The sequence below is a fragment of the Marmota marmota genome, unplaced genomic scaffold (assembly GCF_001458135.2).
Source record: "Marmota marmota marmota unplaced genomic scaffold, marMar, whole genome shotgun sequence".
NCBI classification, from domain to species: Eukaryota; Metazoa; Chordata; class Mammalia; order Rodentia; family Sciuridae; genus Marmota; species Marmota marmota.
The window spans coordinates 6,032,386-6,052,534 of record NW_025999941.1 but is presented as its reverse complement, the minus strand read 5'-3'; the positions used below and the strand labels follow the sequence as shown (position 1 = coordinate 6,052,534).

The window sequence follows — 20,149 nt, the reverse complement described above, 5'->3', positions numbered from 1 at the left end:
GCATATATTTCTACAGGGAACTAAACTTAATGCATGTAGCGATACACAAATGCAGAGAGTCAAGTACATAAGTGGATTGATGTGATTGAGAGGGATAAGGGAGAAAAAGAAATGGAGTGACTGAGTTCAGAGAAGGAATCAGAAGCCAGATCATGTAGGACCTTAAAGGCTACAGTAGTCAAAACTTATGGAAGCCATCAGGTTGAGAAGAGAGGAAGATTGAGCAAATAATGGAAATGATATGTTCAAGCTTAAATAAGAGGCTCATGTACTACGATGTGCTTTGAACAGTAATATAGATGTAAAAATGAAAAGAACTTGGGTTAGAATTGATTTATATTTTTTTTAAATTTGAAAAGGTGTTGTTATTTTGGAGTTACATAAGAACGACAAATGTGCGTGTATTTATTTGTTTTTCAATAGGTTTTGCTAAGCAGTACTGAACCATAGTTCATGTACTTAATTTCTATTCTGTTCCCTTTCATTTTTTAAAAAATATTTATTTATTTTTTAAGTTGGACACAACATATTTATTTATTTATTTATATGTGGTGCTGAGGATCAAACCCAGGGCCTCGCACGTGCTAGGTGAGCACTCTACCGCTGAGCCACAATCCCAGCCCACCCCTTTCATATTTTTTTAAGCTAGTTGCAATGCACTAAATTGACTTAACTTACTAATGGATTACTACTTGAAGTTTGAAACCACTATAAATCTGGTATAATCCCCTTATTTGAATTGTCCAGGCACACATTACTGAAAACAACTAAACCAGAATCTAGTTATTGCCACATTTACTAAGAATATATTTATTAAAAAACAAAAACAAGAAATAACTCCCATATACAGTAAATGCCAGTGCAGGGAGAAAATAAATAAATAAATAAATAAATAAATAAATAAGTGAGCGAGGATAATTGTTCGTACCTGAAAGTATTGCCTGTGCTTATCTCCCTGGTGTTAAATGTTAAGGCCTGTAAATTTCAAATGGCTCTGTAAAATATGAACACAATTTTCTTTGTTAATAGTCTGTAATTAAATCTATAAAGTCTAGCCAAAGTAACAGTTGGTCTAGTTGAATTATAAACAGAATAAGTCATTTATAGACAGCCTGATAGCCTTTAAATTGTCACACAAGAATTAATAAAATGAAATGTCATTTTCACATTTGCTGTCAAATTGCTTAGTCTTTGTTGTGTTTCATTTTGGAAGAGTACTGTGGTAAGAGTGAAGGGTAAATGAAATAATGAAGTTCAGTGTGAAGTAATGGGGGAAAGTGGCCCTTTTATTTCTATTATTGAATCCTTATTGAAGTGTTCCCTAGCTTTGTAACCTTTGGAAAGATATTTAGCATGCCTATAACTTTCACTTTTCTTGTTTATAAATGAAAGTGCACATATCTATACATTTATATAGAGAGAAATATGTATACATGTATGTACATGCACATACATATATTTAAGGCTAAATAAGGGCTTAATGGCATGAAGTATATTTTAATATATATTAGGTGTCTTCTTTCCATCCTTTCTTGGGAAGGAACTTCAGTGAAAATAATGTTGTTAGAATAAGTAGGACTGTAGAATGTCAAAAAATACAAAAAGAAAGGTGGTACATCTATTCTTTATTGGTTGTTCTCATCCTAATAAGTTGTGTGTTCCTAGTTGTTGTTAATTACTTTTAGGTTTGCTAGGTGATAGACTTCCTGTGCCGCCTCCTATTCCTCCCATCTTTACTGGGGATTAAACACAGGGCACTTTACCCCTGAACTATATCCTCAGCTCTTTTTATTTTTTTTATTTTGAAACATAGTCTCACTAAGTTGCTCAGGCTGGCCTTAAACTTGGGATCCTCCTGCCTCAGCCTCTTGAATAATTGGAATCACAGGTTTTCACCACTGTACATGGCTTACTCCTTCCCTTTTTAAAAAGGGAAGATTATCCAAGCAACGAAAGGCAAGTTTGGGAGGCCAGAAAATAGTGCTTTCATAGATGATTCCAATATTTTAGTATCTCAAATCTGCTTGATCACAAAGAATTTTTGAGGATGCATCAGTCTTGATAGCAAGTTATGTTAGATAATTGATAGCTATTAATTATAGGTATTGCCAAAAACCAGTTGCCCTTGCTTGTGCAATAAATACTGCTTCCTCTGGTTGGATCCAGTTACCCTAGGAAAAAGATTGTAAAGTCAGGGTGCAGTGGAAAGAAAAATTTTTGTCTAGATGACCTTTTTAATTAATTTATTTATATATGATGCTGAGAATTGGACCCTGTGCCTCACACATGCGAAGCAAGCACTGTACCACTGATCTAGAACCCCAGCCCAACAAATTTATTAAGATACAATTCAGATGCTATAAAATTCACCTTTAAAAGTGTACAGTTCATGGGGCTGGGATTGGGGCTCAACAGTAGAGCGCTTGTCTAGCACATGCGAGGCCCTGGGTTCAATCCTCAGCATCACATAAAAATAAATAAATAAAAATAAAGGTATTGTTTTTTAAAAAAAGTGTACAGTTCATTGGGTTTTCATTTTGTAGCCTTCACTGCTACTTTTAGATAATTTTCTTCACTCTGCCAAAATGCTTTTACCCCTAAGTACCTAGTCTCCCTGCCAACGATTGTTTTTTGTAACCACTAGTGTACTTTTTGTCTTTATGAATATGCATATTCTGAATGTTCCATACATTTGGACTAATATATGGTCATCTGTGATTGGCTTCTTTTATTTCCATAATGTTTTCAAGGTTCATCCATGTCACAGTATGTATCAGTACTTTATTCCTTTGAAATGACAAATAATAATCCATTGTGTGGATATACATTTAACCATTCTTCAGTTGATGAGCATTGGCTTTTTCCTACTTTTTGCCTCTTATGAATAATGCTCCTATGAATATTTGTGTACAAATTTTTGTGAAGATGTTCTCAATTCTGTTGAATAAATGCCTAGGAGTTTAGTGGTTGGATCATATGCTTTCTTTGTGGTTGCACCATTTTGTGTAGTTGGATTTTATTTCAACTATTTTTAGGGTTTTAATTTCATATGTTGAACATTAGCTGAAATAAGTTTGAATTGATGAGGGGAATCCATCTGAAAAGTTTGCAAAGTTGGAAGTGCTTATTTTTTAAAGTAGATTTGGAATTATTAATCTTTGGCTTTTTTTTTTTCCCCCAGTTTTATCTCCAAGACACTAAAAGTAGTAATGGTACCTTTATAAATAGCCAGAGATTGAGTCGAGGCTCTGAAGAAAGTCCACCATGTGAAATTCTCTCTGGTGACATTATCCAGTTTGGGGTAGACGTGACGGAGAACACACGGAAAGGTACGGGTATGGATCGATTTTTCCTATTATTTGTCTCTTTAAGATTGTTTCTTTGTTTTGTCAGTGTTACAAAATGTTACATTCTTTTACATGCTTATAAAAGCTATTTAAATACAGCATTATATCTGTACTATGAGAAGTCAAATATCCTACTTCCCCTGTTGCTTTTCTAAAATTTTAAATTCTAAAATATCAATTTATAATTTATATTTGTAATCACATTATGAAAACAGAGTGTTGTATCAGTTAGGAAGCAGTTATTACAGTGACAGTATACCCAACTAAGATAAACTATAAACCATGGGTATTTATTATTCATTTACTGAGACTTAATGAAAAGTCTGGAGGCAGATACGTCTTATCATTTGTTCAGTTGACTCAGTGATATCAGGGTTTCAGGATCTTATGTCCTCCTGTACTGCTTCTGTGACTCTGTTTTGCAAGAACAATCTTTCATAGAATGCTTCCAACGTATTTTTTCTTATGTCCCACTGACCACACAGGTCACATATATAGATACCTATAGCTACAAAGAAGCCTGGGAAGTTTTTTTACCCAGCAAAGGAGAGCAAGGAAATCCCATGACTGACATAGATCAGTTTTGATTTATCTTCTCAGGTTGTGTGTGCATTGTTGTCCCACCCCTACCTCATTCCAAGTCAGAGTTTTGTTAGCAAAAAGGAAGAGGTTAAGGCTATTGAAGGCATGCAGTTAATAGTACCTATCACAACTATAAAGAAAAATTTCATGTCTTAGAGTTTTTGAAACTAGAAGTTCTCTAGCTAAATAAATGTAGATCGGTTTTTATTTTCACAATTCTAAAGCTTCTTGGCTCTATCTAGGTCAATATTTTGTGACCATGAAGTTGTATGGCTCAATCATAAAACTAAATGGTTAGAAACCAAAAGTGTGCAGTTCCACTGTATTATTTTAATAGGAACAATAGAACAATTTGGCAAGTTTCTCCTTTCTGAACAAACTCTGATCTGGTGATATACTAAGTCATTAGACTCTGGTATTTTGCATAGTAGAGGTGAGCCTGATGGTGCTAATAGTGGTGAAGATGCAGATGTTAGTGTGTGTACATTCACATCCATATTTGTGTATATACATTCACTGGTATTGCAACAGTAGTTATGTTTTTACTGGGTTTTGTTGGTCTCCTCGGGAAGTTAGTTTTTGATATTTGAGTTTGTACAGTCTTAGAAATTTTTATTTGCAGTTGTAAAACACAAAAGAAAGAGTTAATTTTGGTGCAAAATAATTAACTACTCCTACTAAAAGAACTTATGTATGACCACACCAGGAACAGCTGCATTGGATAGTCCCTGTATTTGGTGTTATTATAATGTACCTCTCCTACCAAGTCATTCAACAAAGAGTAAAGCAGCCCAGCTGTGAGTAATCCACAGAGAGGTGAAGAATTTGATTACACTGTCTTTTTCTTCAAGGAATGTCTGTTACCTTGGCTTGTATCTCCCTAAGCGACTTATTAGGTGTTAACTGATGAAAAAAATGAAGTAATCAAATACATATAGGCAGTTTAGTTAATCTAAAGTAAGCAGAGCCTTTAATATGCTAACATATGTGCAGATTTCTAGAGTGATGGCCATTATAGCATGTAGCTCTTTCTAAACTTCTTTCTATTCTTCTTTCCCACTTAGGACTGAAGAACATCTGTTTAGAAAATACTATAGAAAAGCCAAGGATGACCCTGAAATTTAGGGATACTATTAGTGTAATGTCATTTCATCAATATTAGATTCTTGCAGCCTTCTTGGAAACTTCATTTATTTCCTTGCTTAATTACTTATTTATTTATTGTGGTTCTGGGGAAAATTGAACCCAGGGCCTCTCATATGCTAGCAAAAGGTCTACCACTGAGCTAATCCTAGCCTCTGTGTTAGCTTTAAGGAATTAAGTAAAGAAAAATTTATTCATTTAAAATGTTGAGAGTTTTTTTGTACTGATTGGTTTAAAACAGTCAACATGTTATTCAGAGGATACAAGTATGTCACAAGTTGAGATTACCTGTTTGTGCTTATAGGCCAGAAAAAAAGTGTGGATTTTTCCTATACTATATAGTACTATGATTTAGCTTTATACTATTTGAAGATTTTCTCTTGAAACTATATAGTATTATGGGATAATCCCAAAATCAAAGAAGAAATCAAAAGGAGTGTTTTAAACTGTATAGAAAAGAAAAGAAACTTTTTAAAAAATTTTTGTTTATTTTTTTTAGTCATACATGACAGCAGAATGTATTTTGACATATAATATATACATGGAATGTACATACATCATATTGTCTATTCTGCTGCCCTTCCTATCCTCCCTACTCCTCCCCTCCTCTCCCATCCTTTCTCTCTATCCAATCTAATGTGACACACTTTTTTTTTCTTATTCTCATTACAACATCATATATGTATTCTGTATAACAATGAGGTTCTCCTTCCATCTTCTGTGCAACTCCCCTTCTCCTCCTTTTTCCCTCCCACCTCTCTTCCCTATTTAGTGGTAGTCTTCTTCTCATGCTCTTCCTCCCTATCCCATTTTGAGTCACCCCCCTTATATCAGAGAAGACATTCGACGTTTGTTTTTTAGGGACTGGCTAACTTCACTTAGCATAATGTGCTCTAATGCCACCCATATGCCTGCAAATGCCATGATTTTATTTTTTTAGTGCTGAGTAATATTCCATTGTGTATAAATGCCACATTTTTTAATCCATTCATCTATTGAAGGGCATCTAGGTTGGTTCCACATTCTAACTATTGTGAACTGTGCTGCTATAAACATTGATGTGGCTATGTCCCTGTAGTTTGCTCTTCTTAGGTCTTTTGGGTATAGTCCGAGAAGGGGAATAGGTGGGTCAAATGGTGGTTCCATTCCCAGCTTTCCAAGGAATCTCCATACTGCTTTCCAAATTGGCTGCACCAATTTGCAGTCCCACCAGCAATGTATGAGTGTACCTTTTTTCCCACATCCTCGCCAGCACTTATTGGTGTTTGACTTCATAATGGCTGCCATTCTTATTGGAGTGAGATGGTATCTTAGAGTATCTTAGAGTAGAAGAAGCCATCAAAAGACTACCAACCAAGAAAAGCCCAGGACCGGACGGATATACAGCAGAGTTTTACAAGAACTTTAAAGAAGAACTAATACCAATACTCTACAATCTATTTCAGGAGTTAGAAAAAGAGGGAGTACTTCCAAATTCATTCTATGAGGCCAATATCACCCTGGTTCCCAAACCAGATAAAGACACCTCAAAGAAAGAAAACTACAGACCAATATCCCTAATTTAGATGCAAAAATCCTCAATAAAATTCTGGCAAATCGGATACAAAAACATATCAGAAAGATCGTGCACCATGACCAAGTGGGATTCATCCCTGGGATGCAAGGCTGGTTCAATATACGGAAATCAATAAATGTAATTCACCACATCAATAGACTTAAAGATAAGAACCATATGATCACCTCGATAGATGCTGAAAAAGCATTCGACAAAATACAGCATCCCTTTATGTTCAAAACTCTAGAAAAATTAAGGATAACAGGAAATTACCTCAAAATGGTAAAAGCTATATACGCTAAGCCTCAGGCCAGCATCATTCTAAATGGAGAAAAATTGAAGGCATTCCCTTTAAAATCTGGAACAAGACAGGGATGCCCTCTCTCACCACTTCTGTTCAACATAGTTCTTAAAACACTAGCCAGAGCAATTAGACGAAAGAAATTAAAGGCATAAATATAGGAAAAGAAGAACTTAAATTAGCACTATTTGCTGATGACATGATCCTATACCTAGCAGACCCAAAAAATTCAACCAAGAAACTTCTAGAACTAGTAAATGAATTCAGAAAAGAAACTTTTATATCGTAATATACAAGTTCTTTAGTCAAGTAAAACTTATAATCTTAAATTCCTTCACTATTAAAGAAAGGCAAAATAATGAGGGAACTTGACACTTAGAAAGAATTAGAAAAAAAACAATAAAAGGCTGTGAAAAATAAATAATAAAGCAGAAATAATTGACAAATAGAAAACTCTAGAAGAAATAAACCCAAATGCTAATTCTTTTAAAACAAGCAAACAATGTAATTTATAAACCTTAATGCCTTAATTAAGTTCACGTACCAGCAGAAATACACAAGGTAAGGAATGAGAAAGGAGAAATAAACCAGATAAAAGATAAAAGAATTTCAAGAGAATATTATATGTCTACCTATAGCAAAGAAAAATAAAACCTAGAGTAAACTGATGTTGCTGGGTTCAGTAGTGCACACCTGTGATCCCAGCAGCTCAGGAGGGCGAGGCAGGTGGATCGTGAGTCCATAGCCATCCTCAGCAATGGCAAGGAGCTAAGTAACTCAGCAAGACCTTGTCTCTAAATAAAATACAAAATAGGGCTAGGAATGTGGCTCAGTGGCCAAGTGTCCCTGAGTTCAAGCCCCAGTACCTCCCACACACCAAAAAAATAAAATAATGTTATCCTAGTAAAATTGTCCCAAGTGGAAAACCTGTATAAATCAATTTATTTGAAAGAGACTAAAAAGCTATTAAAGATTCACCATTGAAAAGACATCATAGAGATTCACAGTTCAATTTGATCTTATGTGTAAAAACAGATTAATTGAACATTATCTATCCCAAACATGGATTAAAAAAACTCTCAAAATCCTTCAAAGAAGTTAGCATATCATTAATGCTAAAATGATTAAGATATAGCACAAAAATTAAAACCATAAGTAATTTCACTTGTGATAATAGGTGAAAATTTTAATGAAGGTACTAGTCAGTTAAATTCAGAAACAAAGCTAGAATAAATAACAAAGTTGTTCTAAAAATACAGTGATTCAGTATTAGAATATCTGTCAGCATAATCCACTAAAGGTGAAAAAACATGTAACTATATAACCAGTATTTATATAACTGAATAACCCATGGATGTTGAAAAGGCATTTGGATAAATTCAGGGGTTATATAAATTAATAGGATGAAGAGAAAACTAATAAAAATCCAAAGTAAAATAGGATTAAAAATAGCAAAAATAGCTACAAAATATATGCACTAAAAATATATTTGCCCCTCTTTTTAGTAGCTTGAGCTCTAGTGTCCTTTGTCTGTAAACCCGCCATTGTAAACAAATAGGCTTATATACTAATAGATTTTGTTGAAGAAAGAGAGAAAGCCATGAATTAGTCACCCAAATACTGTTCCCAAACCACAAATTGATAGAGTGTGAGTTTTATGGGTCACATACAAACCATTACAGTAACCCTTTGTTGCAAATCTTGGACCAGTTTGTTCTATAAATTTCATATGTAACTCTGATCAGCTCATTATCCCAGATCCACCTCACAGATATTTGTTTGTCAGTTAAACTCTTAATGAACAAAAGGCCTGGTAAAGTAAGGTCATTGGTATCTTATATTAGCTTTGCTCCAACTACACTGAATTAAATTTACTTCCCACAATAGACCTTGCCTTTTCTGACCTTTGCACTTGCTTTTTCCATGCCTAGAAACCTTTCTTAATCCCACAAGGATAGATGAGGTGCTCTCCATTCCCCTGTTACACCCCATACCCTTCCCTTTTATGTATCTGCCTTCCTTATTAAACTGTAAGATATACAAGAACAGCTAATTTGTCTCCCCTCCTTATAGAATCTCCACACTCAGCCTGACACATACTGCTTGCATAAATTTCAAAATATTCCATGAATTTTCATCTACCATTTTATAAAAGTTCTTTCTGGCATCTTAACCAAGATTTTGACAACCCTCTTCCTAATCTTCGGAGGCTAATGTGAGGACATGATATTGGCAATCTTATTATCACTCACAGTCTTTTTTATTCTGCCATCTGTCCTTAACCAGTCTAAACCTTAATTTCTTCATCTTAAAAAATGAAAATCATGGGCTGGGGATGTGGCTCAAGCGGTAGCGTGCTCGCCTGGCATGTGTGCGGCCCGGGTTCGATCCTCAGCACCACATACAAACAAAGATGTTGCGTCCGCCGAAAACTAAAAAAATAAATATTTAAAAATTCTCTCTCTCTCTCTCTTAAAAAAAAATGAAAATCATGGGGCTAGGGATGTGGCTTAAGCAGTAGCGCGCTCGCCTAGCATGCGTGGGGCGCTGGGTTCGATCCTCAGCACCACATAAAAATAAAATAAAGATGTTGTGTCCACCGAAAACTAAAATATAAATATTAAAAAATTCTCTCTCTCTTTAAAAAAAATGAAAATCATGATCTTATTATCTACCTTACTGACTTGTGGTACGGTGTTTAATTTTCACTTTGTGGCACAATGTTCAATGTGAACATTTAGAGAGTATATATGAAGTGCTTGACTTGGAACCCAATAGTGTTGTTGTTACTAAAGTCTTTGCATGTTTGTATAGTTATTGTTTGTCGTTAAATTTGCCCCTCTTTCGTAGTAGATTCAGCTCTAGGGTTCTTTGTCTGTCTTTTGGAACCCATCATTGATCTGTTGAAAGTTACTCTTAATTTCCGCTTTCCAAATGTTAAGGGAAATTACAAAGCTGATTCAGCACAGACTGCAGTAAATTTACCATATTGGCTAAGGGAACTTTTCGGGATTGAGCCCAGGTACATTTAGCCACTAACCCACATCCCCAGCCCTTTTTATATATTTTATTTAGAGACAGGGTCTCATTCAGTTGCTTAGGGCCTCACTAAGTTGCTGAGGCTGGCTTTGAACTCATGATCTTCCTATCTCATCTTCCTAAGCCACTGGGATTATAGGTATATGCCACCATGCCTGGCCCAAGGGGAACTTTACTGATGGCATGGATTCTCAACCCAGACTTACTTCAGAACTTTGTACAACTACAGATGCCTGGACTCCTTCCTTCTGTCCTAAGAAGGAATATTGCAAGGGGTGGAACCTGTGATTCTGTTGTCCAACTGGGTTTAAAAACCTTGCTGAAATAGGTTCCTAGCATCGACTGTTTTGTATGCTTTCCCCTGTCCTGAAGTCCTACATTTCCCTCATTACCTTGTCTGCTATGAAACCATTCTTGGTGGCTCAAAACCTGTGTGTACTCCTGATGTCTACTTGCTGTTTTCTCTTGAATGTCCCACTGTTGTCTTATAGTTATTTTGTACAAAACTTAATTCCTTCTTCAATCCAGAGCATTCTACTGACTTCCCAATGTCTTTTATTGTTCCTTCATTCTCTCACTCTAGCTCAAACTCTACATCTTTTCTGATTCCTGTTTTACTTACCTCTAACAGTATTGTTGTCTAGATCATTTTCCTCCTTTCCCTACAACTTCCGTTGTTTTCCTGTTGCCACACCAGAGTGTTACAGTGGCTCTCCACTTCTGGCCATCATACTCTGACAACCTACTGCTTTTAGGATATTCTTCCTTCACAGCTTTATTTACGGCTTCTTTCTTGCTTTGAGAAGCAGTGCCATAAATAAAATCTGAAATGCTTAATTGTATATTTGAGGTCCTGAAAAATGTACTCATTTCAATCTTTTCATCACTCCCCTTAAATATGCTAAGCAGGGTTATTTAGAAGATGGTATGTAGAAAAGATTCTTTTGAATCTTAGCACTGCCTTTGATCAAAGGTCTGATCTCAAGGAAATTACTTTGGCCTCTTTGTCCTTAGTCACCTCATCTATAAAACAGGGAATAAAAGTAACTATTGACATGGTTCATCATAAGTAGTTAATATGTATGTTTTCTTTGAGGCCTGGCATCCAGAGGACCTTGAAATGTAGTTTCTTTATATTCTTTATATTCAATTTTCTCCAACTGCTCTCCCTACATGTACACTTTCTCACTTCCTTTTCTTCACTCATGCCATTTTCTCTGCCTTTCCTTCCATTTCCAGCTTTCAAATTTTATTCTGTTTTAGTTTTTTCTTTTTTACTCTTCATAAAGCCTTCTTTGACCTTGCCCATTCCAAATGCCCATAGTAGTTGGTACTTCTTATAGCCTTTATGGTGCCCCCCCTCACCTGCTTTCATTTTATATTAAGTATTTCTAGTTTATTCTTACTGTATTGAAATCTCCACAAAGCCAGGGATCTAGCTGTCATAATCATCTTGGTTTTTATAATCATTCCCAGAATATTGCTTTGCAGCCATCATAATTTTTTTATTTCATTTCTTGATAAACCAAATTTTTACTCCCAAAGTTTAGTTTCAAAGGTTAGATTGAACTGTTTACAAGCAGGTCAAGTAAATCCCTTAGTGAATTTTTATTGAGTAAATAGGTAAAATCACTCCCCACAGACAAGTCAAAAAATAGATCCATGTGCAATATCACTCCATGGTATGCTCAGAGAAATAAAGTACTAAATGAATAACTATATTTAGAGAAAGAACTCCTTCTCCCAACTGGATAGAACCAAAATTCTTTGGAAAAATAGCTGACTCCGAGTCTAGAAGGTTTTTTCATGTCATAAAGCAATGAGCCTATCTAACACTGCTGGACTTCTAGTCCAGAGGACTTCTAGGAGTTATCACAAGTGAGTCCCTGCTTATCAAAGATGGACAATTTGAGCATTAAACAATAATAATAGTAGTGATTTGAAATATCAAATATGTTCAGATCAGTGTGCTTACAGTGATACTAAAAAGGACAATAAAAGGGTTTTATTAACTTTGGAAGAACTTAGGAAAAAATTTATCATTCTGAAAACAGATAAATAAAGAGAAAGGATAAAGCAGTTAGCCATCTTTTCCTGTAAAAAGTATTCCTGAGACTGCTAATTTTGTAGCTCAGTGGTGGAATGCTTTCCTAGTACACATGAGGCCCTGGGTTACATCTCCAGCACTGGGAAAAGAAAAAGAAGAATTTTACCTGAGGTAAACAAGTAGTTAAAGAAGGAAATTTTTCTGATGGCTGCACTACAGCTCATAAATGAAGACAGAATGAGAGAAAAAAAAATTCTAAGACTTAGAAGCTCTATACAGAAAAAAAATCAAGATTGAGAGTTCTTTTAACTATTTATCTTATAGTCAAAAGGCAGTTAATGCAGATAATTCCCCAGTCTAAAAATGCTTATGCCTCTGATTTAGGTCTTGATTTTTTTTAAATGTTCCTTAGGTTTTTATGGTCACATTCATTGACCTTCCTATTGCTACCAATCATTTTAAGAGGTCTTTCAGACCATTCTTAAGTGTAAAGTGGTATTGACCTTCTTAATTCTTATAGGTTGGGAGATAGGGCCAGACTACAACATAACCCCAGAGTTTCTGTCCTCCATGGGGTCCAGGGACTCTTCAGTTTTAAACTTACCAAAGTGAACTGGGCCCTCTAAGTAGTATTTGTGTGAAGAGTCAGTAAGAAAGGCTGGGTGTATGCACAAAGTAAATATGTTAACTCAAGAGCAAAATAGGTGGTCTGTATAATAAGATAACATAGGGAAAAAAACAGACAAGTAGCAGTCAGCACTAGTGTTACTCTGATATTTAATAGCCTCATACCTATAGCAGGCAAGTGCAGATTGTTTTTCCAGATGCCTTATTTTCTCAATTCATACACACCTGGTTTTTAACATTTCTGAAATTTGCATATGTCTTATAAATATATGTGTATATTTAATATGGCAGTGTTCCAGTGGCCCCCTCACCCTCCTGGGAAGCTATTTAAATACTTTTCTGTTGAAAATCAAAAAGGTAGCTAACATTTCTGTTGTCTGTGGATCTGGTTGACAAGAGATCTTTCCAAAGGCAGAATTGGATGGACCAGATTGGCAGCTTAGCTAGACATGGTCTTTCTTTGAACTGTCTCTGAAACTGTGGCATTCCTATTCTGCCCAGCCAGTAATAGCCCTTGGTTTACCTCAGAGATTTATGTATCAGTCATTTGCTGAATTTCAGGTTGGTATATCTGTGCAACATAGTTCCTAATGTAATATATCATCAATTATCAGTTCTGGCACTGCAGTTTTGTTTGTAACTAGTTCCCTTATTTGAAAAAAAAAACATTTTAATAACCATTTAAATATATTGGTAAAATGTAGTTTTAACTGGATTTTCATCTTATATTGTGCTCTTGTATTTATTGTAAGCTCTTTATAGTAAATCTTTGGTGAAGCCATAAAGTTGGGATAAATCCATCCTTTCCTTGTTAGGGAAAGAAAGGGGCTGCTGGGTGGTTCTTATAAATGATGATGAACCCTAAAACTTAGAAACCTCTTTATCCCTGAGTAATGGGAGCTGTAAAATATTAAGCATTAATATGTTCTTTGACATAGTAAGCTTTTATTCAGTTTCTACTTTGTACCAAATGACTATGCTAAGGACACAGGTTTAAAAAGTGAAAAACACCAAATTCTTGCTGCCCTCAAAGAGTTGAATCTAATTGGTAAGATGGCAGTTGTTTAAATGATAAATAATCACAATGCAGTGTGCATAAGTGTTACAGGAAGTAAATATAGGAGACTGTCTCTTTGGTGAAGAATCAGAAAAGTGTGAGCCTTTAGGATAAGTAGTATTGGTCATTTAGGCAAGGGAACAAAGGACATCACTGACAAAAGAGATAGTTTGTATAAAAGCCATGGGGTTATGAAAGTAAAGTGTGTGTAGAGTGCAGGTAGCTTGGCTTACAGGAAGCCTATGGTAACAGGATAGAGGATGAATCCAGAAAGGAAGGAGCCACATGGTTCATGACAGTGATTGATATTCTATGCAGCTTTGAATATTATCTAATAGCTAGGCAGGTGGGCACACGCCTGTAATCCCAGCTAGTTGGGAGAATGAGGCAAGAGGATCTCAAGTTCCAAGATCAGCCTCAGCAACTTAGCAAGACTCTGCCTCAAAATAAAAAAATAAAGGGCTGAGAATATAGCTCTGTGGTCGAGCACCCCTGGGTTCAATTCCCAGTATCACAAGGGAAAAAAAGATGGTCCAAAGCCTGTGGTCTCCTTTTTCAAATGGGATTCTTTTAAAAACACTGAAATACAGGAGACTGAGGTAGGAAGATAGCAAGTTCAGGACAGCCTGAGCAACTTTGCGAGACCCTGTTTCAAAATAAAAAATTAAAAAAAAAAAAAAAAGACTGTCTAATAGGTGATTCTTGATCTGTTAGCACTTTTTGTATAATCGACTAATGAAGATCAATATTGAATAAACTGCCCTAAAATCCTTAAATTGAACACACATTACTAGATGACAATCATATTACTTCATGTTTATAATATTGTCTTATGTTATCATCCAATAAGTTGCCCCAAATGCATTAGCTTTGTTCTTTAATATCAGTTAAATTGAAGTGTAATTTATTCACACATCAATTTTTACATATACAATTCAGTCAATTTGACAAATGTATACAGTCAACATAACCATCACTCCTCTTATCATTATATGGTGTATTCTTATCAGCCAGCATCAGCTTTTAATCAGTTTATTGAACTAGATAATCAATTAGACCCTGGAAAGTACAGTATCTGAGGAATAGGGAAATTTAAAAAAACAAAAACAGTCTTTAAACGAGGAAGCAATTTTTTTTTTCCCTATAAAATCCACACAAAGAAGTTCTGTACAAGTGCTTCATTGGGGTAGGTTTATCTCTTGAAGACTTCAGTAGGAAAAGGAGAAATTGAAAAACAATGATGCAAAGCACACCTGTGTTCCCAGAGGCTCAGGAGACTGAGACAGAAGGATGGTGAGTTCACAGCTAGCCTCACAATAGTAAGGTGCTGAGTAACTCAGTGAAACCCTGTCTCTAAATAAAATACAAAATAGGGATGGGGATGTGGCTCAATGGTCGAGTGCCCCTGAGTTCAATCCCTGATACTCTTCACCCGCCACCGTCAAAAAAGAAAAGAAAACAGCTGAGCATGGTGGTACACACTCATAATCTCAGAGATTTGAGAGGCTGGAGCAGGAGGATTGCAAATTTGGAGCCAGGCCTGGCAATTTAGGGAGACTCTGTCTCAGAATAAAAAGAATTGGAGATGTAGCTCAGTGGTAAAGTACCCTTGTTCAGTCCCTAGTACCACGCCCCCCCCAAAAAAAAAAGCAAAATAAAATTTTTTTAACTGAACTGAAGGAACCTCCCATGTGAATTCTAGCAGGCATCTCTTGTATATTTACTACCATAGAATTGTGGAGGCACTTTCACATATCTGAGGTCTTGTAACCAGCCACCAAACCAAGGGAATCTGCCCAGATTGGCTACCTGCTTGCATAAGAAATAGGAGAATGATAGAAAAAGAAACAGAAATTTCTTTGTCTGTTTCTTATGTGAACAGCTGAACCTGGCTAGCTGGAATCTAGGCAGGTTCCCTTGCCATGGCTGCAATGAGAGTCTTGGTTTCCTTGCCCATAAAATGGGGGATATAATGGTATATTCTTAACTGTATTCTGAAGAATTTTAGCATTGTGTGAGGTGTGGTCAAGGACAGGAGAATTAGTAATAAGGATTATGTTTTAAAGGAGAGTCAAACCATGTTTGATGTTGGTAAATAGGGGGCAAAAGTGCCTTTTTCCTCTTCAGTTGCATTTACACATGTTCGGCTGACTATTTATTTATTTATTCATAGAATTGGATATTCAATCCCTGTTATTGTTATAAAATGTATCCTATCTATCTATAAATAAATAAACAAATAAATAAATAAATAAATTAGGATACTTTTTATAATAATTCATTCTGTAATTCTTCCTTGCAATTGTGGTTCATTATGGACAGGGATATTTCTCCTGGGTAATATTGTCATTAAGTCACCAGACTTATTTTTCCCCAGAAGTTACTGCTTTTAAGAATAAAATATACGTTTAGATACAAGAGATACAAAGTTTTATATTTTTAAACAATTACTTCATGTTATTTGTTTGTTTTAACCAGTTACCCATGGGTGTATTGTTTCCACAATAAAACTTTTTCTACCAGATGGTATGGAAGCCCGGCTCCGCTCAGAGTGAGTATAATTTAGTGCTATGAAGTTTTTGGATTAATTACCTTGGATAATATTAGAAGATGATATGATGCTAATACTTCAGGGTCATTTTATAATTTTATAATATCATTATTACAAAACTGATGTGGTGCTTTTTGAAATATACTTGTTTAAATTGTTTTTTACATTATTTGCAATTGGAGTAAATAATAATGTACTTGGGGCAGAGGTTATTTTATTTCCAAATGTAACTTTATAATTTATATTTGGAAGGATAATTAGTTACTTTCCACAATGTTTAGAGTATGTTATTGGTGAACGATAACATCTTCTTTGATCTTCATTTAAGATAGAGCTTCATCAACTGTGATTGCCTCTGAAGTTAATAGCAATGTCATCATCTTATAGGTCCTTGGTGATGATAATATAGTTAGTAGCTTATTTTGTTCGGAGTATAGGTACACTTCAATCCTGTCCTTTTCAGATTAACATTATACAGTGTTGAAGGAAGTTAAGCAGTATTTAAACTTCAACCTTTTTTTATTTGGGGCAGGGAGGATCCCTTGAATATAGTAAAAGCTTGTTTCTGGACTCAGTATTTTCTGTCCATCAAAAGCTGTTTCTGGCCAGGTGAGGTGGTACATGCATATAATCCCAGCAATTTGAGAAACTGAAACAGGAGAGTCACAAATTCAAGGAGAGTCTGGGCAATTTAGCAAGATCCTGTCTCTAAATAAATAAATAAATAAAAAGGGATGGGGATAAAGATCAGTGATAAAGTGCCCCTAAGTTCAGTTCAGTGCCCACTCTCCCCACCTCCCTCACCCCTGAAAAAGCTGTTTCTGTTATAACCTCTTTTTTTTAATTAGCAACTTGGTTTGGGTTACATGACAATACCTAGAGGTTAGAATAATGAGTTGGAAAGATGAGGCAGAGAGAGGCCCTTCCATTACTGTGGTAGTCTGCTTTCTTTGATTTGTATCACATTCTTTATGCATCAATTAGAAGCTACCTTTTTTTTAAAGATAGTTGAAGCAAAGCAGAAAATATTTTAAACATTTTTAATTTAAAGCATTATTTCCTATTTTAAATTAACTTAATAAAATTGCATTGAATTTTAGGAAATTTAACATAACAGCTTTTATTATGAGTCCAGAGTTTTTGTTTTAGAACTAGTCAACAGATGATGTATGGCTTTTTAAAGAATTTGATATTTGTATTTGAGAATGAGATTTTTCTTTCATAAAGTTGAAAGCTTTGAGCAGTTACATAAGGAGTTATCTGTTCTCAGATTCCATCTAATAGAGCATGTGAATTTTTTCAAAGTCTGATTGCATGACTTGTGTCCCTATTGCTCTTGTTTCCCCAATCCTTTTAATCTTTGTCCCTGTCTTCTCATAGTTTCACTTTCCTTATATAGTTAAATATTAACACCATTCAAATTTTTGCTATAAATTTCATTGTATATAATTGGACTGACTTTCTAAAGAAAATGAATTTTGAACAGGCAAGTCTCTAAAGCTGGAGTAAGATTGGAATAGTCTTTAGAAGTAGATAGTCCAGTTCAAAACCTGACATGACTTGTTTTGTGATTTAGTTGGGCCTCAATTTTCTCATTTGAAACATGAAGATGTTAGTAGTACCTGTTGAGCAGTAATTAGGGGGATTGTGAGGATTGCATACTTAAAGAGTTTAGTGTATTATCTGGCATATAATAAGCCCTCAATAAACATTAGCTGTTTCTGTTATTATAACCAAATTTTTATTAACAATATACATGGTTTTGGATATGCTAGAATACCTAGAGTTTAAGTCCACTGTGTAAATACCATCAGTGATTTTAAGGTCTTCATTAGGTCGTTCTCAGAAGGCTGACTTTTTTCTTTTTTAATTTTTGTTATATTGCATAAATAATTTTTAGATGATAAGAAATGGAGAAATGCCGGGCACAGTGGCACCCGCTTATAATCCCAGCAACTCAGGAGGCTGAGGCAGAAGGATCTCAAGTTCAAAGCCAGCCTCAGCCACTTAACAAGGCACTAAGCAACTCAGTGGGACCCTGTCGTAAAAACCAAACAAATAAACAAACAAAAGGCTGGGGTATATCTCAGTGATAAGGTATGAGAAGGTTCAATCTCAGTACCAAAAAAAGGAAGAAGAAAGAAAGGGAAAGAAATTGCTTATCATCCCATTATTGAAACATTAAGTAACAGTTTTCATTTTCTACATTCCCTTTTTTTGGCTTTTTGTATTCATGTAGATTTTTTAAAATATTTTTTTAGTTGTAGATGGACACAGTATCTTTATTTACTTATTTTTATGTGGTGCTGAGGATCGGACTCAGTGCCTCACACATGCAAGGCAATTGCTCTACCACTGAGCTACGGCCCTAGCCCACATGTGGATTTTTAAAGAACTCAAAATAAACCATCTCCAAGGTAGTTTTTGGAAGATACAAATATCATTTATGGAATGTGTTGCTGAATACTTAGCCTTTTTTTGTTGTTGTTGTTGTGCTGGGAATTGAACTCAGGGCCTTGGGCATACCAGGATTTTCTAGCCTTTCATTTGTTAGTCAGATTTTCATGGGAACAGAAGAATTTGTACTTGGGTCTCTGGGAAAACTGGTTTTAAAAATTCTTGTTAATACTATTTGCTTCCATTTAGACATTCTTAAGTTCACTCTTCTGTATGCACATATCTGAAGAGAAAAGGATATATATTCAAAGTGGTTATCTCTGGGTACTGGTATTGGATAATTTTAATTTATTTCATCACATATTTTCATAATTGATATATATTGCTTATATAATCAAGAAAGGTAAATGTATGGCCAGGTGCAGTGGCACACGCCTGTAATCCCAGTGGCTAGGGAGGTCAAGGCAGGAGGATCCCAAGTTCAAAGCCAGCCTCAGCGATGACAAGGTGCGAAGCAACTCAGTGAGACCCTGTCTCTAAATAAAATACAAAGTGGTTAAGTGCCCCTAAGTTCAATCCACAGTACCCCCCCCAAATAAATAAATTTATGTTTGAAATGTCTGTTGTAGTTTTGTAGTATGAAAGTGAAAAACTTAAATTTACATAATTTTTTTAAACCTTCACTAGGCATCAGCTTTGTTAGATTCTGTGATAGTTTCTGGGGATGCAGAGGTAAATTGATAATAGTTCCTGAGACACAGATGTATAATCAGAGAAGTACAGTATAGGATTATGTAGGTTCAGGATATCAAGGGTGCTGGTACTTAATATTCTATTTTACAAGTCAGTTTCTCAGCTTTTACACATGGTTAGCCAGAGGAATCTGGGAACTTTTCCTAGTCAGGTTTTAAGCTCTGGCTGTCACTTTAATGGATTCTAAGTTGTGGAGTGATAGCAACCAGTAGATGGGTGGCAGCCTTGCTCTATGTCCCATTACCCACCCTCATCTCACATATAGTATATGAGCATTGTCAAATAGAGACCCTGACTTCCTCAACTGCTTACTTCTCATGGGAGTGGTCATAATGATCAGTTGTTCCTATATTTTCGACACTGTTTTAAGCTCTTTATTTATGTTAACACATTTAATACTCAAAGTAACCTAATGGGATTGGTTTTATAATTACCTCCATTTTATGGTTGAGGAAGCTAAGACCTATCTTTATAAGGCAGTGTGCCTTTCAGCTAGTAAGTAGACTCAGAATTTGAACCCGGATAGTACAGCTTCTGAGCCTGCATGCTTACCAGCTACTGTATTACCTGTCAATAGATTTTTATCAGGGCAGAAATGAAATTAGTACCAATTAATGTCATTTATTTAAATTTTTTTCTGTTTTGTGTGTACATGTATCGGAGGTTAGTACTGGGGATTGAACTCAGGGGCATTTTACCATCAAGTTACATTCCCAGTCTTTTTTTTTTTTTTTTTTTTTTTTTTTGTTT

At 35.3% G+C, this 20,149-nt stretch overlaps 1 protein-coding gene across 35 annotated transcripts in view; it reads left to right on the top strand.

Annotated features, from left to right (window-relative positions):
- LOC107149604 (sarcolemma associated protein) overlaps positions 1–20,149 on the top strand; it is a 145,416-nt gene that overhangs the window by 52,638 nt on the left and 72,629 nt on the right. For 20 of the 35 annotated variants that reach the window (XM_048801074.1, XM_015494396.2, XM_015494397.2 and 17 more), the window contains exons 2-3: positions 3,182–3,329; positions 16,177–16,249. In XM_048801074.1, the coding sequence (XP_048657031.1) occupies positions 3,182–3,329; positions 16,177–16,249 (221 nt within the window). Of the gene's footprint in view, positions 1–3,181; positions 3,336–16,176; positions 16,250–20,149 lie in introns of all 35 variants that reach the window. The other 15 variants (XM_048801064.1, XM_048801069.1, XM_015494398.2 and 12 more) reach the window with 1 other exon arrangement.